The sequence below is a fragment of the Amblyraja radiata genome, chromosome 33, assembly GCF_010909765.2.
Source record: "Amblyraja radiata isolate CabotCenter1 chromosome 33, sAmbRad1.1.pri, whole genome shotgun sequence".
In the NCBI taxonomy this organism is placed as follows: domain Eukaryota; kingdom Metazoa; phylum Chordata; class Chondrichthyes; order Rajiformes; family Rajidae; genus Amblyraja; species Amblyraja radiata.
In genome coordinates this window covers 21,906,362-21,932,288 of record NC_045988.1, presented here as the reverse complement: position 1 = coordinate 21,932,288, position 25,927 = coordinate 21,906,362, and the positions used below count along the sequence as shown (strand labels likewise).

Below are 25,927 nucleotides of genomic sequence, written 5' to 3'. Positions count from 1 at the left end.
CTCCATCCTAATGCACAATTCCACCATATTATGGTCACTGTTGCCCAAGGGGCTTTGCACAATAAGTTCGCTAACTAATTCTTCCTCATTACACAATACCCAGTCTAGGATGGCCTGCCCTCTAATCGGTTCGTCTACATATTGGTCTAAAAAACCATCCTGTATACATTCCAGGAAATCCTCCTCAGCGCTACTACCAATTTGGTTGGCCCAATCTATATGTAGATTAATCACCCATGATAACTGCTGTGCCTTTGCTACATGCATCCCTAATTACCTGTTTGATGCAATCCCCAACCTCCTTACTGCTGTTTGGTGGTCTGTATACAACTCCAAGCGTATTCTGCTCTTGGCTATTTCGCAGTTCACCCCTGTACCGATTCTACAGCATCCAAGCTAATGTCTCTCCTTGGTATTGCTCATCTTTAGCCAGCAATACCACCCCACCTCTTCTTCCTTTCTGAATATTGAATACCCCTGCATGTTTAGCTCCCAGCCTTGGACACCCTGGAGCCATGTCTCCGTAATTCTAACTATATCATGCTCCGCTCTTGCTCCCCCTCCCCCTCCCCCCATTCATAACAAGGTCAGAGCCTTGTGCTCTCCTTCCACCCCATCAGCCGTCGCATACAGCATATAATCCTCCAACATTTTTGCCACCTCCAACGAAATCCCACTACTGGCCACATCTTCCCATCTCCACCCCTTTCTGCTTTCCGCAGAGACCATTCCCTCCAAAATTCCCTGGTCAACTCGTCCCCACCCAAACCATTAAGGCACAAAGCTTTCAGGTTAGTTTTTCTTATCTCCCTTCTACCTTTTGCTTCTGTCCCCCTTTTATGGCCCTCTGTCTCCTTGCATTGGTTCCCATCCCCCTGCCCTGTTAGTTTAAACGTGACCTTTCCTACACTCTCTTTCCCGTTAACTGCACGCATACGCTTCCACGTTGGTGACTCCCCCCACTGTTCAGTTTAAACCTACCCGTGTAGCATTAACAAACCTGCCTGCCAGAATGTTGGTCCCCCTCCAATTAAGCTGCAACCCGTCTGTTTTGTACATGACACTCCTGCCCCAGAAGAGATCCCAGTGATCTAGAAATCTCAATCCCTGCCCCCTGCTACAACTTCTCAGCCGCACATTCAGATCCCCTATCTCCCTGTTCCTCCCCTCACTCGCACAAGGCAACGATACCAAACCACCACAATGCTGTGCTGCTGCTATGTGCACTGGAGAATCTATAGTGGCGGAACCACCAGTATTGACAAAAATTCGTGTCCATCTAGAGGGATCACATTCAAAGATCACATGCCCCAGAGGCTCAGCAGAAGGATGTTTATTTATTAAGGAAGCCAACAAGAACACTGATACTAAATACAAGAATCCTTCATTTCAAGTCATGATAAGTTGAAACTCAGTTAGCACATTTGGCACCAGACTTGTCCAAAATAATCAGTCTCCATGACTCTTCTTTTTATTTGTAAATTATCTCTTGTCATGTTAGGTAAACATATAATGCTAAAACCGAAAAAGCACAAAATGCTGGAGGAACTCAGCAAGTCAGGCAACATCTCTGACGAACATTTTGGATTGGGACCTTTTACAGACTTCAAAATAGGCATCAGTTTGAAGAAGCATCCTATGACCTGAAACATCACCTACCCATGTTTTCCAGAGATGCTGCCTGACATGCTGAATTACTCAGCACTTTGTGTCTTCTTTTGTAAACCAGCATCTTCAGTTCCTTGTTTACACTAACCCCAAAACTGATCTGCATTTGTGTTAAGAGATGGGGGAGAACCTTGACAGAAGAATTTGGAACAGTTGAAACAGACCCTCTTTGGCTCCCCAGTGATTGTTTTTGTATGATTCAGTCCTCTGCAGGCTGTCTCTTTGGCCTAGCGATTAGAAAATGAAAGTATTAGCAACTTTTTTAATGGAAGATTAATATACTGAACATGTCCTGAGTGATTAAAAGGTTGCTTTTGTAGTGTGATTTATTTGGGTGCAATAGGCTCTTAGGCTGATGTATATGTGTTTTTGGTGGCCTGAGGGTTCTGAGCCGTTTATTGGCAATGTGCCAGGTCCAAATTGAACTACTTTTATAGATATTTTCCATTTCAATAATTCATTCCTGGTTAAAGTGGCTGCCTTTGGCTTGTTAACACCTGCCATAGATTTGGGCTAAATTACCTCAAGTTCAAGATTGGAAACTTTTCTATTTATCTTATTCTCTCAACCTGTGTGAACTTGTTCCAATATTAGATTGCTTTAGTTTACAGGTAATGCATATTTCATAATAAAGGGGAGAAAACATACAATTAATTTTGATTAGAGACCAAGTTAACTGCTCATTGTTGACCAAGCTTGTATACTTGTATACTTTTATTCAGTTGAACAGTTGAAGCAGTGATAATTTTTAGTGTTGAACCTATTAGATCATTGCTCAGGAACATGATCTTCATTACATCTTTAAGTCAGAACAAAACAATGGGCATATTGCAGTTTAAAGGTGCTTGTAGTTCCAGAATGTCAAAACTAGATATAAGATGCACATTGGTGCCTAAGTGCTGGACACTTGTAGAAGTCAGCATTGACAGAGAAAGAGAACGTGAGGAAATAAGTGGAGGGGAAGGCCGTAAGCTCCAAGCCTGTCCTGCATTTCATTAGAATTGTGGTCTATGTAAATTACCTTAATTCTACTTTTCTGCCCGATTCCCACAGACCTTTATTGCAAAAGAAAATCTATTTCAGCCTTGAATGTACCTCATGGCTTGATTCATAACTCTTCTCTGGAATTAATTCCAAACATTTGCAACCTTCGGAGAAGAAATAATTTCTCCCCTAAACGCCCTTCCTCAAATCTTGACACTCTTGCTCCTGGTTCTAAACTACCTCATCCAGTCAAAACATTCTCGCACCATCTGCCTTGTCAAGGCCCCTCAGAAACGTGCAAATCTCTATCAGATCTGCTGTGTTTGTTCTAAACTGAAATGTGCAGGCCCAATTTTTCACTTTTTCCTTATAAGGCTGCCCCTTGAACGTTATATCTTTTTATCTGATCATTTATAATCGCCACGTGTTTTCAATACTCATGAGGCTAACACGTCTATAGTTTCCTCAAATTTATTATCACATGCTGAATACTGTGAGATACATGGGGAGTGAAATCCTTGCTTGCACCCAGTCAAAGTAGTTGTTCGTGAACCTAGTGGCATAGGACTGAAGGCTTCGGTACCTCTTGCCCAATGGTCAAATCTGTTTCTGTCTTTCTTTATTTAACAGTGAAGCCATATTTGCTATCTTCCAATCTGCAATCTGGAAAAATATATTTCCTTTTGTACACCAAGACTCGGATTATCAGACCCTGGGGAATTATGGGCTCTCAATACAGTTAATTTTTCCAACCCTATGTTGTCCACTAATATTAATTTCCTTTCATTCGCCGCCTTTGAGAATCTTTGCCCCCGAACATTTTTGATAAATATTTGTGTTCCCCTTATTTGAAAACAGGAAACAAATACTTGAGTAATTGCCCTGCTGTTTTCCTTTTCTAAATGCAGCAGTCCGACCTACACTCACCATCACTTTTTTATTTTGTACAAGTACTCGTATAAAAAATAGAAAATGCTGGGTATACTCAGCAGGTTGGGCAGCATCTGAGGGGGAGAAATGATTAACGTGACACTTTTGGCAAAGGTATAGTGTCATACTCTTTGTTTTCTTAACCAATGTCTTTGACAAACTAAGTAGTCTGTCTGAGTATTGGAAACATTTTAGCCTTCATCAAAGAAGGACAACCTTTTTGAATCAACACTTTTTTAATTAGTGATGGTCGTATTAGTTATATTTTTATTTTTGGCAAGAATATATATTTTCTATAGTTTCTATATTCTTTCCATAGGCATTAACCATTGCAATGTCATCGTTTTAGAAAATATATCTGCTGAGGATTATAATTTTAACTCAAACAAATTGAATTGGCTTGTATCACTTGTGAGAATTACGCAGAGCTATCCGTTTTCTTCCGACAATTAACATTGCTTTTCCCCCCCGACAGATTGTGCAGGTGTCTGTCCTTGCCTTGCTGCAGAACCTTGCAGCCTTGCTTTCCTGACACGGTGCAATGGATCCAGAGACGGGCCTTCTGCATCCGGTATTCTGTGTAGGACTGACTATTCTTTTCTCGTGTATCAGGGCAGGTGAGTCACACAACCAGATGTGTCATTTGCTCACTTTAAAATATTAATATTTGTGTATGGCCTTTATTTCTCATTCCACACTGATAGAAGGAAGACCTGACTCAAGTACAGTTGCTTATCTTTCTCTCTTGTCCTTTCCTTTCTATTGTAATCTCATCAGTTCTCAAATTGTGATTTCTAGTTCATAAACTAAATTAAGAGATTAAGTTTCTTAAATTCTTTTCGTTTGTAGTATTCGCATTTGAGTATTTAACTGGTTAATCTGACATTTACACTTAAATGAAGGGTAACCTGTTTACAAAATCACTGCACTCTTTATGTATAAAAGTATTTATGTAAAAAAAAGAAATTATTTCCAAAATAACATTCAAAATGTATCTGAATGGTAATGCTCACTACCCGTAACCAAACTTCACAGTGCCCAACCTGTGGCTACATACACATAGCCCCAAGCTCTGACAGTCTTGTGTAGGTAACACTGCCCTATTTGTACATGTACATCTTATTCACAGAAAATCTGGAAATGTTTATAAATTTCCTCAAATGTACGCAACATGGAGGCCATTTTTTCCCTGTAACCGTTCCTCTAATTCTCCTGCCATTCATCATTTTCACTGGTGGCAATTATTACAGTGGCCAATTACTGTAAACACACACGTTTGTGATATGAGAGGATATGGAGGAACCTACATAGTCACATAAACAGCCTGTGGTCAGGATTGAACCTGGATCACTGGAGCTGAACCATTGTGCCGCCTTGATCTGGCTGCATTTATAAAAATACAAGACCTGTTAATTATTTTTTATCTGTCTTCCACTCATTTCTTATTCAATAGCTTGTCCGATCTTAAAAATATTAGGTAGACAAGTGTGTGTTGGTTTGGAAATGGGAATGACTCTAAATTCAGAATACCAATGTTTGTTCGATTTCTGTGATAATGGAAGACAAATAATCCTTGTGTGATTTTATGAATCCCTATGAAAATTAGTTTCACTGTACCTTAATTGGTACATGTGACAATAAACAGATCTTGAAAGCTTGAATCACAACTTGGGACGACAGATGGCACAATGGGCTAAGTGTTCCGCTGGCAACCGGAAGGTAGCTGGTTCGAATCCCGCTTGGAGTGCATACTGTCGTTGAGTCCTTGGGCAAGACACTTCACCCACCTTTGCCTGTGTGTGTGGATGTAATTATGTGAAGCACTTTGGGGTCAATGCAAGTTGACTAAAAATGTGCTATATAAACAAAGAAATTTATTTATTTATTTATTTAATTGATAGCTTCATGTATGGTCATGCAGACCCGAGATGCAATCCCACTTATTTTTAGCTGATCTCAGTTCCAGTTGGAATATGCACTAGATGATCTTTGAGATGCCTGTATTCGAGGTGTTTATGATTCTTCTAGTCATTCCAAATGATGAAAAATTGCATCAGAGCAGCAGGACTGTTGACGTCAGAAGACGAGGCAGTTTCTAACCAATCATTCTTGTTCTTCCTTCATAGACATGGCTCCACACTTCTCAGCAGAGCCCCGCTCCACAATACAGAAACTAGGTGGACGGGTTCAGCTTCGCTGTGCTGCAGAACCTGCCTGGACTTTCATCACGTGGCACTTCAATGGACAGAAATTAACAGATAGTGGCCAAAATGGAATAGAGATCCGATCTGGATCATTGATTATTTCTAGCTTGCAAATGTCCCATGTTGGGAGGTACCAGTGCGTGGCAAGCAGTTCCTTTGGTGTTATAGTGAGCAGCCCTTCTTTCGTTACCATTGCAAGTAAGTATTTCTCTGAAACTCCGAGACACTTCTTTGAGCCTTTCTTTGACACGGGGTTGATGGGGGTTCTTGATCGGCTGACGTTCTTGAACTTTTTGTTCAGTTGTGCTTCAACATTCATAACTTGGGTATTAAGCAGAAAATCATCCGAGGAAAATCCCCAGTTTTTTCTTTAGATCTGCTGAGTGCCAAACCACTCGTCTACCTTTATTGGGACAGAATATTGGGGAAGATGTAGAAACAAACAATTTTATTTTGTGGCATATTTGATATATTAAGATTTAATATTGATACATTTATAAGGGAAGAAATAAAATGTTAAAACTTCGGCGATTTCCTCGAAAGCCATAATGGGCAATACACCTTGTGAACTGAACTAGCCCAGACTTGGAGACTGAAGTCAGTGAGAACAGTTATAGTTAATAAAGCAGGGCGGACTGCACAAAAGAAGCTGGTGAAGAAAGAACTAACTTGGAAATGACCTGTTGCACAGACTATTGAAGCAAATATTCTCTATCCAAAATGTGGCTCTGTCTGCATATTCCTCCAAAAATGTTTTGCTGTACATTCTGGAGACCTGGGTGTTTTTATCTCCTTCCCGTGGAGCAATCAGCCTTCTGGAAACATGCTTCATGGATGTATTAAAATTGTAATGGGCCTAGATTTCCCTGAATGCTTCTTAACCAGACCGCACAAGCAGGCTGCATAACAACACCTACGGTCGATGCGAACCCCTCCTATCATATTAGTTTGACCCAAACATATTGGAAACATTAATAATGAGTGCAGGGGACTGTGGACAAACATGCAGAGGGCAGAGTTCAGGCAAAGTTGGAAATTTAAAATTTCTATGATATTTGTATCTTCTTGGGCTAGACGTTTGGAAGCAGATGTTAACAATGCCAGGAGTCCTCCCATGCACATTCCTCCACATTCCAAATTGTAAAAAACTGGAGCATAGTATGAAAACTCCCATTTGGGAGAACACTGCAATCTGATCCAAATGTTTTCCGCTCTCTTAAGGCCTGTCCCACTTACGTGATTTTTATGGGCGACTTGCCGGCACCCGTCATAGTCGCAACAGGTGGCCGAAAATTATCAAAATGTTGAAAATCCAGCGGCCACCAGAAAAAGGTACGACTCTTTGGGCCACTACTCACGACCATACAGGTTCACCCCGCGACATGTCGACATGTGACGCCTGTGCGGTCGTGAGTCGTGGCCCAAAGAGTCGTGAACTGTGTGTCCGCTGATCTATAATGTCACACATCTCTTTGCCTCAACAGATGCTGCTTGACCTGCTGAGTTCCTGTTTTTGCTACAGTCTCTTGTGTCTCAGTAGTAAAGAATGATTTACAGAACTAATTATAGTCCATGCCACTGTCTTTGCAGGCTTAAGTGATTTCCAAGCACCCCGCCAGCGAGTAGTTACAATAGATGAAGGAAGCATGGGTATCATAGAATGTAATTTGCCCAACAGTAAACCATCAGCACTCGTCCGTTACCGAGTGAGGGGAAAATGGCTTGAGCAATCTACAGGTAAGTGTAATTAGCCTTTGAGGTGAAGGTGTATCAAAACCATCACTTTTGCGAATAACTGCATATCTTTTGGGGGAAAAAATGTATTCGGGTGTTGTAAGCAATTACTTTTGGATGGTAATTGTCTTGTATTGCTGTCCCTGGGTACATACTGCGTATATTTGGCACAGGATCTAATACTTCAGCTTGCCTTTGTTTAGAATTGAATTCTTTACTGCGCCAATGTAAATCTTTACTTTAGGTTACTGTCATGTGTGCAGAGGTACAGAGAAAAGCTTTTTGTTATCCAGTCAGTGAAAAGACTATATGTGATTGCAATTGAGTCGTCCACAGCGTAGTTACAGGATAAAGGGAATAATGTATAGTGCAGGATAAAATCTGATTAAAAACAGTCCGATGGCCTCCAATGATGTAGATGGTTGGTCAGATAGCTCTTTAGTTAGTGATATGATGGTTTAGTTGCTTGATGATAGCTGGGAAGAAACTATCGCTGAATCTAGAGGTACATGTATGCGTTTTCACATGTCTGTACCTCTTGCCTGATGGGAGAGTGGAGAAGAGGGAATGAACAGGGTGAGACTCATCCTTGATTATGCGGGTTGCTTTGCCGAGGCAGCATGAAGTGTAGATGGAGTCAAGCTGCTCTCTGATTGTAGTTGAGGATATGTGTGCCAGTCACAGACATACATGCAGCTTAATGATGTTGCAACTTGAGGTAGGTTGAAAATAACCAAACACTTTTTATTAAGATACTTCACATCGATTAAAGATCAGTACTGTCTTTCAATAGCCCTGTTAAATTTAACAAAAATATTTTTTCGACCAGCCTTTGTGAATCATTTCAAAACCTTACAAATGAGATTCTGTTGTCTGCAAGACCTCTGGATGAGAGAGGCATTCCAATCTTCCTGCTCCTTATTCATGCTCTGTACATTTATAATGTGCATCCTGTACATGGCAGTAAAATAAAGCAATAAAGATTTGTCAGGATCTGCACAGAGCTGTTTGGGAGATATGCTGAGACAGTACACCCATTATGTTTAGCTGTAGAATTCAAAATTGATTCCCTCAGAGGCACTGAGAAGATTTGATATGATAAGGCATAAATGCTATTAATTTGCAATGTCTGCATTAAAAAAAGTTCCATGCATCATGGCTTATAGAGCCTTACTACCTGTTCAAGAAGTAAGGTAACAGCATGATTAAATATAGATGTAAAATTATCTTTTAAAAGTGGCCAATGTGAATATGATGGACCTGAGCTGATGCACCTGTTCCCCAACTATTTTGGCTTTCTTTCTCTTACATATTCTTGTTTTCCAGGTAATTACCTTATCCTTCCCTCTGGAAACCTACAAGTACTGAACGTCACATTGCAGGATAAAGGAAGCTACAAGTGTGCAGCTTACAATCCAGTTACACACGAGATGAAAATGGAGCCCACAGGCCATAAATTGCTGGTTAGGCGTAAGTGTCCAGACTATCATTATTTTCTCGTTATACCTTGTCTAAATTATTGTTGGCTCGGTATTGCAAGTTCAGGGATCGCTTTAGCTCACTGCATCATGTTAAGGTTAATAGGGTATGAAAGGGTAGAGTTCCCCTAGTCCTCAACTTCCACCCCTCCAGCCTCCGCATCAAAGGACGTGAAACGGCCTGTTTTTGTAGGTGCTGTTGTAATTGTCCGAGAAACCTAAATTATGCAATTAGTTAACATTGGGCTGCGTTATCAGAGCTTTCAATATTGGATTATGAGTTTGAATACAACCAAAGCAATTACAAAGAAAGTCTCTTGTCTGCTTGCTGATATCTCTTTCAAGCATTGATTTTGGAGCAAAGCTGTCCTCATTGGATGGACATGTTGGCAGTGATGAGAAGCGACATTACATAATGTACAGTGGTAAATAATATCATTGGGATTAAGGCATATTATTGAGTGATAAGTGTGCTGATTTAGAAATGTTGGTTCTGATTTAACGGCAAAAGATAGGGCCTAAATCCACAGATGTTATCTTTCAGTTTGAAGAGGAAATCTAAAGAACCGTAGCCATGCAAAACAACTACATTCTGTGTTCCACTTTTTTTGATTCGCTGCTCCTCGAGGCATTGCCTCAAATTGCAAGTTTGGTTTTGGAAGCTCTGGCAACCCTCCTGCATTCAATTCAGTGCTTGTTATTTGTGCCTAATCAGAGCCAACTGGCAGAACATTTCAAGCAATTTAGTTCACGTCCAATTCTTACATTTCTGAGCTTGAAATGCAATCTGAAGTGACATTTGGATCATTAAGGGCAAATTATAACCGCTTTCCGTCCTCAACTTAGAGAGCTATACAGTACAGAAACCGGCCCTTTGCCGCAACTTCTGCATGCCAACCGAGTTGCCGAACCGAGCTATTTCCAGTTGCCTGTACCTGCTGCATCTCCCTCCAAATCTGTCGTACCCATATTCCTGCTGGGTGCCTTATAAATGTCATAATTGAACCCGTCTCTACTGCTTCCTCTGGCTGCTTGTTCCAAATGCACACTGCCCTCTTTTGTTCTGTCCAGAATCTGCGAGGACAAATGAGCTTCAATCTTCTATGTGATATTTCTTTTTAAAGAGTTCAGCTGGTGCACACACATTAACCAAAATGTGAACGATTTCCAGCACATTAAAATCAACTCCTTGCCTATTGAACTTTGGATTACAACACTAATGGTCCTCAACCATATAAGTATAGTCATAGGGCATGAAAGCAGGCCCTTTGGCCCATGATTTCCCATCCATGCTAGTCCCATTTGTGCATGCCCATTCTAAGCCTTTCCTAAACATGTACCTGTCCCAATGTCTTATAAATGTTCTTATTGTGCCTGCATCAGCTACTTCATCTGGCAGCTTGTTCCATTTTCCCACCATTGTCTCTGTGGAAAAAGTTGCCCCTCGGGTTTCGATTAAATAATTCCCCCCCCGCCCCACACCTTAAAACTCTGCCCTCTGGTTCTTGATTGTACTACTCTGGTGGAAAAAGATACTCTGCATTATTTTCCCTATTCCTTCATAATTTTAAGCACACAATAACATCACCCTTTGTCTTCTAAGAATAAAGTCCTAGCCACCCCAACCTTTCCCGATAGCCCAGGCCCTCAAGTCCTGACAACATCCATGTAAATATTGTCTGCACATAGATAATGTAGCTCTGTGGCTCCACTTCATTTGCCTGTAGATTTGTTTGGGTAGCAAAGTCTGCACCCAGTTTGATATCTGTGCAAAGATAAACATAAAGTGCTGGAATAACTCAGTAAGTCAGGCATGTTGCTATTAGTAAATAAAATGGGATAAGCTACCGAATCCACAATTCCATTCTTTTTTTAAATTTTGTTGACAATTGTGCTTTAAACATTGATTTTCTCCATGTTTAGCTTAGAGATACAGAGCAGAAACAGGCCCTTCGGCCCACAGAATCTGCGCTGACTAGCAATCACCCCGTGCACTCGCACTATTCTACACACTAGGGACAATGTACAATTTTTACCAATGTCAATTAACGTACAAATCTGTATGTTTTTGGAGTGTGGGAGGAAACTGGAGCACCTGGGGAAAACCTACAAGGTTAAGGGGAGAACGTACAAACTCTACAGACAGCACACGTAGTCAGAATCAAACCCAGGTGTGGCGCTGGCAGGCAGCAACTCTACTGCTGCGCCAACTTCCTCCGGAGATTTTTCATTCATTTCTCTTTCATTCATATGTGATTCTGTTCACTCACTTCAATTTTTCTGTGAGATCTTGCACTTAATTTCCTGTGACTTTATTTTCCCCACAGTAGTTCTTCCAGTTTAGTCATCAATTCTTTTGCACACCAAGGCTAACTTTCCATTGGTCCATTCCATTCCATCTCCTGTCACCATTTGGTACAGCCATTTTGCTTATCAGCAGTTTCTTTGGATCCGTTTTTTTTTGCTTTATTTGACTTGCCCATTGTACGGTGACATTTAGTATGTGTATGTTCTTTTGGTCCAGCTGTTTTGAAATTACTTTAAATTGTATAACGCGATTTCTCCCATCTTCCCCTGTAGGTTCTGGATCCAATCCTGCGCACATCATCTACCCCACAGTCCCACAGAATGTAACAGTGATTCAGCACAGTCCACTGATTCTGGAATGCGTTGCAAGTGGAGTTCCAACTCCACACATTCGATGGCTGAAAAATGGTGTGAACGTGTCTGGGAGCAAAAGGTTAAGACTCTTTCATGGTAACCTGGTTATTGATCAAGTTGGAGCAAAAGATGCTGGGAGTTATTTGTGTATTGCTGGAAATGGAGAGGGTGAACCGGTATCTGCAAACTACACAGTCATTGTTCATGGTGAGTGAATTTCTTTACCAAATTAGACATTTTGAATGCCCTGCTGTTTTCAGTAAACTTTGCAAAAACAATATACTTGAATGTAAACTTTTATTCTTTTCATAGAGCCTGCAACAATAGTCAAAGGATTGCAAGAACTGACTCTACCTGTGGGATCCACAGCGATTTTAACTTGTGATTTTCATGGAAATCCTTTGCCAAATATCACTTGGTACCACAACGCAGCCATTGTCCAAGATGGCCTTCGACACTTTCTCTCTGGGAACAGAGTGAAGATTGTGGAACTAAATACAGAGGATGCAGGAATGTATCAGTGCATGGTGGAAAATGGCTTCGGTTCTATGCAATCATCAGTGCGGCTCATAGTACAAACAGGTACACAAGCTTTATAATGGAGACTTCCCACCCCAAATATCAACCTCATTTTCAGTTTAAATTGCATAATATATTTAAAAATGAGAATCCATAAAGATTGTACATTAGCACAACTATGGAATAGCAGGTATCTGGCCAAAAATGTGTGGATTACGTGCTTACTGTGATCTTGAGAAAAAGTGATGAACATCAATTTGGTAAAGTAAATGGACGTCCACATTGTATCCAGGCTCCTTGGGATTTATGTGTGTTTAATTTATGCATTATCGAAATAATGTACTTGTTTAATTAATACCAAAACCTAATTTACACGCTGTATTTTTGAAATAACACCCTCAAATTTATGCCTATGATGAATTTGTGAGTTATGATTAGCGCTGCTTTTCAGGAATGTAAGCCCCAGCGTAAAACGTGAGATGCCTGTACTTTAAAATACCCTCAATGCAGTGTCTGATCTGCATTTTGTTGGGATGAGAACCAAAAAGTTCTGTAAATGTTCTGGACATCGGTCTTTCCTGGACTTCAAAAAAATGATTGATTGTTTAGTTTGGTTTAGAGATACAACGTGGAAACAGTCCCTTCGGCCCACCAAGTCTGCACCGATCAGCGATCCCCGCAAATTCACACCATCCTACACTAGGGACAATTTAACATTTATATCAAGCCAATTAACCTGCAAACCTGTACTTCTTTGGAGTGTGGGAGGAAACCGTAGATCTCTGAGAAAACCCACGCCGTCACGGGGAGAACGTACAAACTCCGTACAGACAGCATCTGTAGTCGGGATCGAACTCTGGCGCTGTAAGGCAGCAACTGTGCCACAGTGCCGCCCCTTTGTGTTCTTTGAGAAGTATTGGCGAATTATGTGTGGCTCTGTTCTCTAGCACAATTTCTCCAACTAAATCACCTCCTTCAAAAAACATACGCTTTGTTTCCTTCTCTCCAACTGCAACATGATCGCCAGAAGTCTTAGTAGATATCGTTACTCCGTAATTACATTCTCATTTCTTGCTACCATCCGTTTCCTTTTGTATTTCTTGGCACCTATCTTTGTCCCTGCTTTGTAAAATCTTTACATGCTCGTATACTTGATTACTAATAACATTCTCATTACTTTGTATGATACTAAATTATACAGAAAGAATCCATGCTGAAATTGGCTTTTGCTTAATTAATTGGAATGCAGTGCAATAACTTAGTCATGTAATAACTATGTGTTGATAACTTTATGATGACCAAATGATGGGGGAATTTCCTTGTATATGCTTCCCAGTACTGACCACTGGAACGTGCATGTGTTGTCATTAGGCAATGTTAGAATTGACACGGTTGGGATCTTCCTTTCTCATAAAGGAACAAGAACTTGGTAATGGTAAATGACAGGGCTGGGTCGTGTTTTATTCTGTCAATGTATGAAATTTGAGCTAATTGAAAAAACATTTATTTTTCTTACAGATAGAGACACAAAGCCTGTGATTATCGCCCCACCCCCGAATATAAGAGTGACTGAAGGAGATTTTGTTATACTAACTTGCAATGCCACTGGGCAGCCCACACCCATTATCCGCTGGTTTGATCGTCACGGACTGATTAGCAGCCATCCTTCTCACATTCTTCGGTCAAAATCAAGGAATTCTCAACTATTTGGTGCAGGCAGTACAAACTCCAATACTCCTCGCCTTACTGTGTCCAGAGCCGGATCAAGCTCTCTTTACATACGCACAGCGTCATTAGAAAGTTCTGGGCAATACATCTGTGAAGCCTCCAACAAAATGGGTTCAGTTCAAGCAGAAGCCTTCCTCTCAGTTGGTAAGCATAACATTTCTGTTTGAGGCCATTCAGATCATACATTGACATGTATTGTGATCATTTGATATGATGTCTCCTAAGCATTGTCTCTTAACTTGGTTGAAAGTTAAGTCTGGCTTACTTCTAATGCAGACTTCTCAAGAAATAATTCTGAATAGCATTTATTCAATTAGACCCTTTCCCTAAAACAACACTGAGTCTAAGGAAACTAGTGGTCTGTATTCTACAGTCACTTTAAATATATGTTGTCTAATTGGCTTGCAGCATACTGTCATTACTGAGCCATGGTTGATGATTTTTGTTTATAAAAGCTTCTGCTACTTTTGCTTCTCCACTTCATGTAGTCCCTATGGATCAAGGTTTGCTTTCTTCACTTGTTTTGTGGATTCTGAGGTGCCTGATGAAGCCTATGTGGGAACCACAGATAGAGTAGGAGGTGTCTATTGGAGCAGGTGCTGGCTAATTTATGGTGCAATATGATTTTACGCGGTGCTTCTGTATGCTCTTGATGCATGGATACCATCCTTAATGTTGCTCCTCCATCGTGAGCCGTCATAGAGTCATACAGCATGGAAACGGGCCTTTGGCCCAACTTGTCCACACCGACCAAAATGCCCCATCTATACTAGTTCCACCTGCCTGCCTTTGGAGCATTGATCTCTCTAGCCCATATCCAGACATGGGTCACATTTTCCCGAGCATCAGTAGGGTTATACTATTTCTTTATGGGGCGTTTGAGCACATCCTTGAATGTTTCTGTTTGTTCCTTTGCAAATCTTTTCCCGTAATGGAACTCGGAATAAAGTCAGAACACCCATTTTTTATCAATATAATTAATAAGAGCATGCTGTGCCATATTAGATAATATTGGTTTATTTTTGTTATGTGCCCGAGGTACAGTAAAAAAAAAATTTGTTTTGTATGCAACCCAGAACAAGCCATCCATATGATTTCAATCAAACCATGCAGAATATACTGTTACAACTACAGAGAAAGTGCAGATAAAAGAAAAAGAGCAAGGGGCGCAGCGACGGAGATTGGGGTTTGGAAATGCAAACTTTTAGGGTGCTTCAGTTATCTAGGTGTGGGTGTGATTATGCACTCAACGCACTTTTCAATGATCCATTCCAAGATCAATTTTTAAGATCATACTTCAAGCTGATTGCCATTCTAGTGGAATACTGAAGAGTTAAGCAGGTCTTTTTTCATCTGAGTGAGACCAAAGTAAATCAGGACCTTGTCAGTCTGTCCAAACCTCTCATAGACTCACTTAGTTACTGGCCTCATTTTCTCTCCTAACTAACATCAATTGCTTTGATCACATGAGTTTGAAAATGACAGCTCAACTGTTGAAGCCTGTAATAGCTTTAAAACTGCTGTCATTCCAGGGTTGTCTTTCCCACTCACCAGACCCGAGTTTTGGTGGGAGAGAGCTATTATCCGTTCAAAATTGGAACTTGATCTTGTGGATGAATTGTCAGCAGTTCTGGTGTGCATTTGTATGGTGCTGACTATGCACTCCCAACCCCTACCTCCCCATATATTAATGCTGCAGTCTTAGCTCGACTCTTTAGCTGAGAAAGTTAAGTTTGGTTTACTTTACACAAATTGATTTTTCTGAATTTTAATATCAGACGATGCTAACGCTGAAAGGCTGAATAATAATGGTACTTAATTCATAGCTTCCTTAATGAAAATGATTTTCTATAGCTCAAGACTGTATATAAAAATGTCAATAAAATATCACCCAGTGTCTATTAAAGATGCAATTAACCTCCTTTTCCATCCCCCACCCCCTCCCTCTCCCAACCTTTGATTGTGTGTAGAGGGCACATTTTTATATGATGCATAGGAATGCTAGTATAATTAGTGGATGCACTGTGAAATGATGGACCGGACATTTCACACAGTATAATCTTTATTGCTTCAGTAGCTTATTTTTCTTGCATGCATCAAAGAGCCCCAATGACCATTATTGTGGAATCGAACTTATGTCATCAAGAAATGGATACATCATATTAAATATTTCCAGTGTCAATTTCCCAGTGTAGAATTGTAATCTTGCATGTTGGAGGGCAAGTTCATGAAATGCAATAAATATAGGTTTTTAGTTCAGTCTGACAATCAGGAAATGGGCTATTTTAGCTCCAGGACTGTGCAGTTATACATAATGACCCTATTGGAAGGGGACCTCTGTTAAAGTAATTGACAATGGAATTTTGTATTAATTTCAAAGCTAATTCAAACCAATGCAAGACACAAAATGCTGGAGTAACTCAGTGGGTCAGACAACATCCCTGGAGAACATAGGTAGGCGATGTTTTGGGTCGGGACCCAAAGCATCATGTACCCATGAAGACACAAAATTCTGGAGTAAATCAGCGGGCCAGGCAACATCTCTGGAGAAAAGGAACAGATGATGTTTGTGGTCGAAACCCTTCTTCAGACACAGAGTCAGGGGGAAGGAAACCGGACACAAAACGGTTCAGAACTGTATCTGCAGTTCCTTCTTACACATCATCTATCCATGTTCTCCAGAGATGCTGCCTGACCTGCTGAATTATTCCAGCACTTTGTGTCTTTGTTTGTGAAATCTGCAATTCCTTGTTTCTACTCTGAGCAATGCAAACTACATAGATATAGTAGATGTTGACGAACAGTTGGAAGGTATTTTTTGTTTAAAGCTTGCGAATAAATATATCAAGTTGCATTTTTTGAAGAGTATAAAGCTTACATTGCATTGGACGAACAATCTAATTTGAAAAGGGGTTAGAAAGAATAGTTAATGAGGGTATTAAAGAAAAGCTTTGTGCATTGCTCAAAAACAAACTTAATCTTATGATTGAGTTAATTATCAGGTGTAGCAAAAGTTCATCAAGAAATCAAAATAAATAAAATTGAATCATGGGCAAGAAATAGAAAAATTGATTAAAAGTTGATGTAGTTACTAAAAATAGCGTTATAAATGCAAACATTGTCTCTGATAGGCAGAGACAGGAGGAACTTTCCAGGGAATAAAGGAATGGCAGAGGCAGCACAAAAAAAATCCTGTGCCTTTCACAAGCAGAAATGGAATTACTGTTTTATGTCTTCCTGACCCGATGAGTTTTTCTAATTTATTTTATTTTTTTAAATTTTTGTCAACTGAGAAATTAGTAGTGGTAAAGATGAGGCAGTGGAGAAATTAGGTTTGATCGCTCTCAGCATTTACATTAGAGCTTAAAAAGAGAGAGCCACAAAGACAGGTATATTATTGTGTATGTTCCAGACTGTCCATATTTTAAAATGGGTTTGGAAGTTGAATTGCAACATAACTGATTCCACTATCAGAGAGAAAATGGGAAATTACACCTTGTATCACTGGTGGGGAAAATGGTGGATTATTAGGGCCATAGAATTTTGAAGGAAATTAAGGAATAATGAGGAAGTACTAGTAAATATCAAGGTAAAAGATCATCCATAGATGTATTGAATGGTGAAGCGAGTGTGTGAGGGGCCAAATACTCTGTTCTTGCTTCACCCATGACTGCATCCCTAAGAATGGCTCCAACGCCATCGTTAAATTTGCCGACGACACCACGGTGGTAGGACTGATCAGTGACAACGACGAGTCAGCCTACAGGGAGGAGGTCTAGCACCTGACAACCTGGTGTGCCAACAATAACCTCGTCCTCAGCTCCAAGAAGACGAAGGAAATTATTGTTGACTTCAGGAAGAACAGAGGGGGCAGACATACCCCCATCCATATAAACGGGACTGAGGTGGAGCGCGTCTCCAACTACAAATTCCTCGGGGTACACATCTCGGAGGATCTGTCCTGGTCCCTCAACACCTCCAAGCTGATCAAAAAGGCGCAGCAGCGCCTTTACTTCCTGAGGAGGCTCAAGAAAGCTCACCTGTCCCCCCAGATCCTGACCAACTTTTACCGCTGTACCATCGAAAGCATCCTGACCACCTGCTTCACGGTATGGTACAGCAGTTGCACCGTAGCGGACAGGAAGGCACTACAACGGGTGGTGAAAACCGCTCAGTACATCGTCGGTGCCCCGCTCCCTGCCATGGATGCCCTCCACCGAAAACGGTGTCTGAGACGGGCCGGGAAGATCATCAAAGACCCCTCCCACCCCAACCATGGACTGTTTGCCCTCCTCCCATCAGGGAGGCGGTACAGGAGCCTCAGGTCTCGTACTAGTAGGATGAGGAACAGCTTCTACAACAACACTATCACATTGCTGAACTCGGAGTCCCGCCGATAGATTTCTCCAGTCTCTCCGTCCACATTGTTTGCTTATTCTGTATTTTTATTTCTATATTGCACTATTACTACGGACTTGACGCTAAACTGCATTTCGTTGTACCCATACTTGTATCTGTGCAATGACATTAAAATTGAATTGAATTGAAAAGTAATATGTTTAGACAAAGTCAACAGATTTATGAAAGAGAAATTATGTTGAACAATTTTTTTTTATTTTGTGGATTGTGGATGAGAAGGAATTAGTCAATGTTTTCCATATATTTTTTTAAATAGTTGATAAGGTGCCATAAGTAAATGCTGAAAATTAGGACCTCATGAGATTGGGTGGTAACAGCGTGATGGAGGATTGGTTATTGGAAAGAAAACGGGTTATTTTTAGATGTGCAGGCCATGCGTTTTTCAACCTCAGCTATTCACATTTTAATATCAAAAGTTTAAACAAGATCCAGACTATAGAAAAATAGTTGTTCTTGGGCACACAAAGGGATATGTAGACGGGTTAACTGAATAAGCAATGATGCAAGAAGTAGATCTAATGGAGAGAAGGCAGACGGGTAAAGTTAAAAAAATAGAATATTTTTTGGAAAGAGCAATGTCTGGATAATATTGGAATTCAAAGGAATACCTTCCTTAGAAGTAGCAGGGAATGTTTCTGTAGGGAAAGATTGTGTTGACTGTATCTTGTGTGTTATTCCCAGAAATTTCATAGTGTTGTAGTAGATTTGATTGTACAGACTATCTCCAAAAAAGGGTTCCGAAGCTGAGATAAAGCGATTTTTCATCCTATTTAGGAACTTTGAATCTTTGTGAAATTATCTACACCCATGTCCAGTCATTTGATATATTCAAAACAGATCAGTTGGTTTTTGAATATGAAGGGAATTAAGAGGTATGGAGAGAGGGTACACAAAGAAGCTGGAGAAACTCAGAGGTATGGAGAGAGTGCTGGTTGATGGAGATGAGGTAGATGATCAATCATGTTAAGTCACATTGCTGCCTGTAAAAGGCTGGATGGATGATTCACTTCTATTTATTATGTTCTTGGGTGATGCAGCTTTAAGCTGTCATTGAACGGCCAGAGTGGTGTCATCGGATGGATATGATCCATTATGTTATGTTGACTATATAATGGTTTAGAAGGATGTTTACCCACAAGGAATTTAATCCTATACCTTGATCTTCACACTGAATGGAAAAAAGTTGAATGTGTAACCCCAACAACCTCAGAATTTTAAAGTATTGCAGACGTTCTCTCTATATTCAAGTGTATGTTAATTTAGTAATCCCTTTGAAGAGGAAGGAGACTTGTGTGGGGCTTGCCTGCTTTATAGCAGTCGCGTTGTCGCAGCCTGGAATATTAACTCTGTTTGCTTAAAGTTTCACTGTAAATAATTTAAATGTGCTGCCTTGCAAATAAACCGCTAATGTTTATTCGCTATCGGCATCTTGATGCATTAGTGATGGACCATGAGGGTGGTAGTTTTCCTTTACAAATTCTTAAATAATTCATAGCTCCTCTGTGGCAACTTCCAGTTGAGTTTATTGGACTAAAATTGATTGCCATGATGTTCTCCAGTGAATGATTCCAGTTGTCTGTGTGACTGTGCAAGTTCATAGCTTTCCAAATCACAATGGCAAGGGGCAGCAATATTGACTGGATTATTGCACACACCAAATTTAGTCAGGCCCTTTGGCCCAACTTGTCCATGATGACCAAGAAGTCCCTTTGAGCTAGTTCCATTTGTTGGCATTTAGCCCATATCTCTCTAAAGCTTTCCTATCCAAGTGTCTTTTAAATGTTATTATTGTACCTCCCACAACTACCTCCCCTGGCAGCCCCGTTATATACCCACCATCCTCTTTGTGAAAATATTGTCCCACAGATTCCTATTAAATCTTTCCCCTATAACCTTAAACAGATGCCCACTAGTTCTTAACCCCCCACCCTATGAAAACGACTGCATTCATCCTATTTATTCTCCTTGCGATGTTACAACTCCCCATTGGATTGCAACCTTGTGGTCGGGGAGCTTGTGTGTCTCAGTGACCCCTAGAGCTATGCCAGCGGGTAATTCGTCTCCTGTTAGCTGTCTCCCATGCTGGACAGGTCGAAGTGTAGAGGCGAGACGAAGAGCGACCCACTGGTCCTCCAGGTTGGAGGTTGAGCACAGGGCTAACAACCCTGTCTCGTAAAACAAATATGTTACGGAAACAGTAACTGAAGGAATCAACACTACTGGGCATGATGGACTTCCAGGGCTATCGACAGATACTAGGATGGATGTCAATGGGGAAAGCCGAAAGTAAGCCACTGGCAGGAAGGTGGAAGTTCTAAATGCCAAACATAAGAGAAGGCGCTGGAACTGGATTGGCCATATACTGAGAAGAGAACCAGACAGCATCCCAAGAATAGCCCTGCACTGGACACGGGAAGGGAAAAGGAAAAGAGGGAGACCCAAAACCACGTCGAACTGTAGAGGAGGAAATGAAAACAATGGACCTGACCTGGGGTAGTGTCCAGAAGCTGGCCCAGAACAGACAGGAGTGGAGGACCTTAGTTGCTATAGGCAATGGCAGTGGCATGGCAGATGTTATAGACCTCTATAAAATCGCCCCTCATCCTCGTGCACTCCAAGGAATAAAGCCCTAGTCTGCCCCTTCACTCCCTAGGACTCAGGTCCTCGAGTCATTGCGACATCTTCGTAAATCTCTGCACTCTTTCCAGATTAATGGCACAGATGATTGAGAGCAGTTTAGAGGGTGGAAACGTAGACAAAAGAACCAAGACAGAGAGAGTTGGGAACTGCAGAGCAGGAGGCCAGCTCAGCAGGTCAGGCTGTGCATGTCCTGCAATTGCAGAGAAAGCAAAAAAGGAAGGAAAAATATATGCTGAACTCTTCCCCTCTTGCCTCATAAGGTGAGAGGAGAAAGAGTCCAGCGTGTCCTGTTCCTTTTAATGTAAATATAAGGTGAGATGGGACCTAAAAGACACTTGGACATGGATAGGAAAGGTCCAGAGTGATAAGGGCCAAAAGCAGGTTATATAACTAGATGAGGCATCTTGGTTGGCATAGATGAGTTGGGCAAAGAGCCTGTTTCCGTGCTGTATGATCCAATGACTAATATCACAGATAGATGACTGATACAGACCGAGAAATCAAGTCACCTGAAATTATAGTATTCGGAATAGAGTCCTGAAGGTTACAACTAGCCAAGGTAGAAGGAGACTTGCTCTTCGTCAAGCTGGCATTGGACCTCACTGACACAACAGGAGGCCTCAGACTGATGGGTGAGAGTGGGAATAATGCCGGCTATTCATTTCACAAGTCTTGACAAGGAGTTTATAGGATTAAATGTATTTGCAAAAGAGCACCAAATCTATGCCTGTGCAATTGATTTTTAACAAGGTTGGTTCACATTACCTATTGGTATTTGCATTGCGATGGTGCAACAATAAGGTGCTGTTTCATAGATGCAAGGACCTAGAGCTATGTTTTCTTTACAACTGCCTAGTTTTCTTGAGTTGTCTGGTTTCCTCCAACATCCTGAGGGCGTGCTGGTACATTAACTGCCCAAAGATTTGTAAATTTTTGCAACATAAAGTAATGTACTTTGGTTAATGTTAATGACAATGGCCTACACTTAGTGAGTAGAAATGTCAAGGGCATTACTGCAAAAAGGGCATTAATAATGCAAAAAGCCTAAAAATTGAGAAATCCAAGGAAATCCAGGGGTTAGCATGCTGTTGAGCATAATTTCTTGCATTGTTGGTTGCTTGGTTCTTGGTTTCTTGGTCCTCCAAAATATTCCAAATGGAATTTAAACTGGAGGTGGTATCACCTGAAAAAGAAGTGAAATGACTGGAGCATGGAGCAACAACGCACGTGGGAGATGCAATAAAGTATTGTGTTCATTATAAAGAAGGGTCTCAACCCAAAATGTCACCCATTCCTTCACCCCAGAGATGCTGCCTGTCCCGCTGAGTTACTCCAGCATCTTGTGTCTGTGTCCATTATGATACTGCACGTGAGCTGAATAGGCATGTGACGCATCAAGTTTGGCACCAATGTGGACAAGGCCAGATGATTGATTAGTTAGCATGTTACAACTTTATACATGTATGGGATGAGCTCAATTATGGACTAAATAATCCTAGTCATACAGCACGGACACAGGCTCTTCGGCCCAACTTGCCCATGTCAAAAAGATGCCCCATCTAAGCTAGTCCCACCTGCCCAGGTTTGAGCCGTATCCCTCTAAACCTTTCCTATGCATGTACCAGTCCAAATGTCTTTTAAATGTTGTTATAGTATCTGCCTCAACTATATCCTCTGGCAACTTGTTCCATAAACCTATCACCGTCTGGGTAAAAACATTGCCCCTCTGGTCCGTATTAAATCTTTCCACTCTCACCTTGAGCTTATGTCCTTTGGTTCTTGATTCCCTTACTCCAAGTAAAATAATCTGTGCAGTCAGGGCCGGCCTTAAGAGATGCGGGGCCCAATTGGGAACAATTTTGGTGAGCCCCAGGTTCCCAGCCAAGGTCTGTAGATTCATAGAAATATAATTAGTCTATTATAGACTTTATATCTCTATGGTAGAATGGAAAGTAATCAAAATGTGCGCTTAAAGTACCTGCGACTTAATGGACCAAACAGATCTAAGCTACATTTTAATATAAAATTGCATACATGTAAGCCTACAAGTAACAAACAAAATGTGTAGATCACCTCTGAAAAGTACATAGTTACAATACCACTTGTTTTAGTGACTGTGAAATGAAAAAAAGTAATTTAATTAACTAGATCCTGGAAAACCAATAACCAGTCCAGGCATTCAATTTGGGGCTTCAGCCCCATCCTAACTTAGTTGTGTGTGTTTGTTGTCTGTGCGTGATGTGTGTGTGGGAGAGGAGGGAGAAAGGGCAGAAGGGAGGGTGGGAAGTAGAGAAAAGAGGGAGGGAAGGTGAGAAAGAAGGGGTTGAGCGAATGAGAGAAGGGAAAAGAGAGAGGAGGGAGGGAGGAAAGAAGGGGGGGAGGGAGAGAGCCGGCGGCGGGAGCCGATGCCGGGGTCTGGGCGGACGGGTGTGAGCTGAGGCCGAGGTTTGTAAATGTTGCTCCAACCCCCGGCCCGGCCCTCTGTGTATTGTTCACCGCGTCTCCCCGGGGAGAGAGAGGGGTGGAGCCGGGGCTGTGTGCGTGAAGCACGGTGACTGGAGAGAGACAGAGAGCGCTGTCGTGAGCGAACAACCCACCTCCCCCTCCATTCCCCCTCACACCCCCCTCCCCGTCTACCCCTTTCTTCCCCCTCCACCCCTCTACTCTCTCTCCGCCCCTCTCTCCCCCCTCCACCCGGGGTACATCTACCCGAGCCGAGAGTAGATTACTCTGGCGCGGGGCCCCCTTACTCGCGGGGCCCAATTGGGAGCAATCGGTCCATTTGGCTTAAGGCCGGCCCTGTGTGCAGTTACCATATTTTTCCCCTCATGATCTTATACACCCCCATAAGGTCACCCCTCTGCCTCCTGTACTCCAAGGAATAAAGTCCTAGCCTGCCCAGCTTCTGCCTATAGCGCAGACTCTCAAGTCGTGGCAACATCCTTAAATCTTTCCTTTTTTCCCGGCATCACATCCTTCCAATAGCATGGTGACAAACTGAACACAGTACTCCAAATGTGGCCTCATCAAATGGAGAAAGAGATGCTTGGATTACCACTTGAAATGGTAGGTTCCATATCAGAGATACCTGCTAGGTTGGATTGTAGGATGCAAAGAAAGGAAATCTCATTGCATTACAACTGAGTATAGAATGTGTGTTGCAGTAAACTGCACGCAAACTCTGATGTCGGAAGTGTGAAAATGTGAACTATGCTTTAAATGTGGTCTATGGAACTTTCCAGTAATTATGACTGAAATTACAGGCGAAAGCCACAAAGATTCGGTGTCAAAGTGTTAAACACTCATAGACGGGGTGAACCAAACTTGGCTAGTATAGATGAGGTATTAAAACCTCTCAGTTACTGTGTTGTTTTGTCGTGGGAATAGAGGAGATGTATAGGGTGGATTCATAATAACTACTTTTTGCATAACTTTGTACTGAACACATGGGAATTGTGGCTATGAAAGCAGTCAGAAAAAAACCCATTTGTTGGCTTGGTTAGAAACATAGATAAATAGGTGCAGGAGTAGGCCATTCGGCCTTTCAAGCCATTAAATATGATCATGGCTCATCATTTAACATCAGTACCCTGTTCCTGCTTTTTCCCCATATCCCTTGATTCCTTCAGCCCTAAGAGCTAAATCTAACTCTCTCTTGAAAACATTTGGACTGTGATCATTGGTAAGCAATTGTATTATTATTAGTTAAACCTATCAGGTTGAGTTCCCAAGTGAACAAGTGATAGGTAGGAACCATAGCGGAGGTTTGCAGAACTATGAAATTATGGATGAAATTGATAACAGCATGAAGTGTTCCTATTGTTGAAAGGCTTTCTGATCTTCTTGCGTATGGCGTGCACAGACTAAAGTTGTAGGACGACTTGTTCTATTTGATCTTATTTGATTGTGCACGCCGAGTTGATTGCATTCGTCGAAACAGGGCGGACCACGCGAAGGTTGCAAATTCCATCCAGGCTTTTTGATAAAGTTGAATCAAGACTAGTTATTGCACGTCAAGAAACTGCAAATGCTGAAATCTTGACCAAAAATCAAAAGGCTGGAGGAACTCGATGGGTCAGGCAGCTTCTTGATGTCAGTCTCCTGTGATTGATTCTGAGATCGAGCATGGGGAGAGAGGTGTCAGGGATAACCCAAGTGAAAGTGAAGGAAGTTGTTAGTAAAGTTATTGGAATCAGTGACTTCTGCAAGGATGCAGGAGTCCTTCTTAATGGTGTTTACATAGAAACATCGAAAATAGGTGCAGGAGGAGGCCATTCGGCCCTTCGAGCCAGCACCGCCATTCATTGTGATCATGGCTGATCAGCCCCAATCAATAACCCGTGCCTGTCTTCTCCCCATTACCCAGTGATTTGCTCCTAGATATTGACCCTTTGTTTATGAAGTTTTCAGAATCCAGTCCAGGCTTCCAGAAGTTCAAGCAAGCTTCCAGTACTTCCTTTCAAACCCAGAACCAAACATTACAAAAGTTGATTCAATACCAAAACCTGTAGAGTTTCATAAAACTCCAAAAAAAAAATTACAGTCTATCCATGTTTGCATTCATACTGTAACCAGTTAGAATCTAATTGTTTGCTTGCTACAGTGTGCCATTGATTTGATTGTTCCAGACTGTAACAAGGTTTCAATAGGTAAATAATTTTAATGTTCTGTGATGCAAATGAAGCACTTCCTTATTTATGTAAATAAATTATAATTTTATTGCTCCTGATAATCTAGGCGCTGTCTCTTCGAATCAAAGAACTTTTTCACCCGCGGTCATTTCCACTTCTCTCTCCCTTTAACAGCAGATACAAAAGCTTGAAACCACACACCACCCGATTCAGGAACAGCTTACTCCCCACTGTTATCAGACTCTCATGATCTCGGGTCTAGTCCTAATCTTCCATTGTATTTCATTGCAGACATTGGACTTTTCCTCTGCAACTGTAATGCTTTTACACT

General features: G+C 41.4%; 1 protein-coding gene across 4 annotated transcripts in view; it reads left to right on the top strand.

Moving 5' to 3' along the window:
* cdon (cell adhesion associated, oncogene regulated) overlaps positions 1-25,927 on the top strand; it is a 186,197-nt gene that overhangs the window by 124,836 nt on the left and 35,434 nt on the right. For all 4 annotated transcript variants that reach the window (XM_033049861.1, XM_033049863.1, XM_033049862.1 and 1 more), the window contains exons 2-8: positions 4,058-4,199; positions 5,709-5,984; positions 7,377-7,523; positions 8,847-8,990; positions 11,579-11,866; positions 11,972-12,241; positions 13,697-14,050. In XM_033049861.1, the coding sequence (XP_032905752.1) occupies positions 4,124-4,199; positions 5,709-5,984; positions 7,377-7,523; positions 8,847-8,990; positions 11,579-11,866; positions 11,972-12,241; positions 13,697-14,050 (1,555 nt within the window). In that variant the 5' untranslated portion in view covers positions 4,058-4,123. The remainder of the gene's footprint in view (positions 1-4,057; positions 4,200-5,708; positions 5,985-7,376; positions 7,524-8,846; positions 8,991-11,578; positions 11,867-11,971; positions 12,242-13,696; positions 14,051-25,927) is intronic.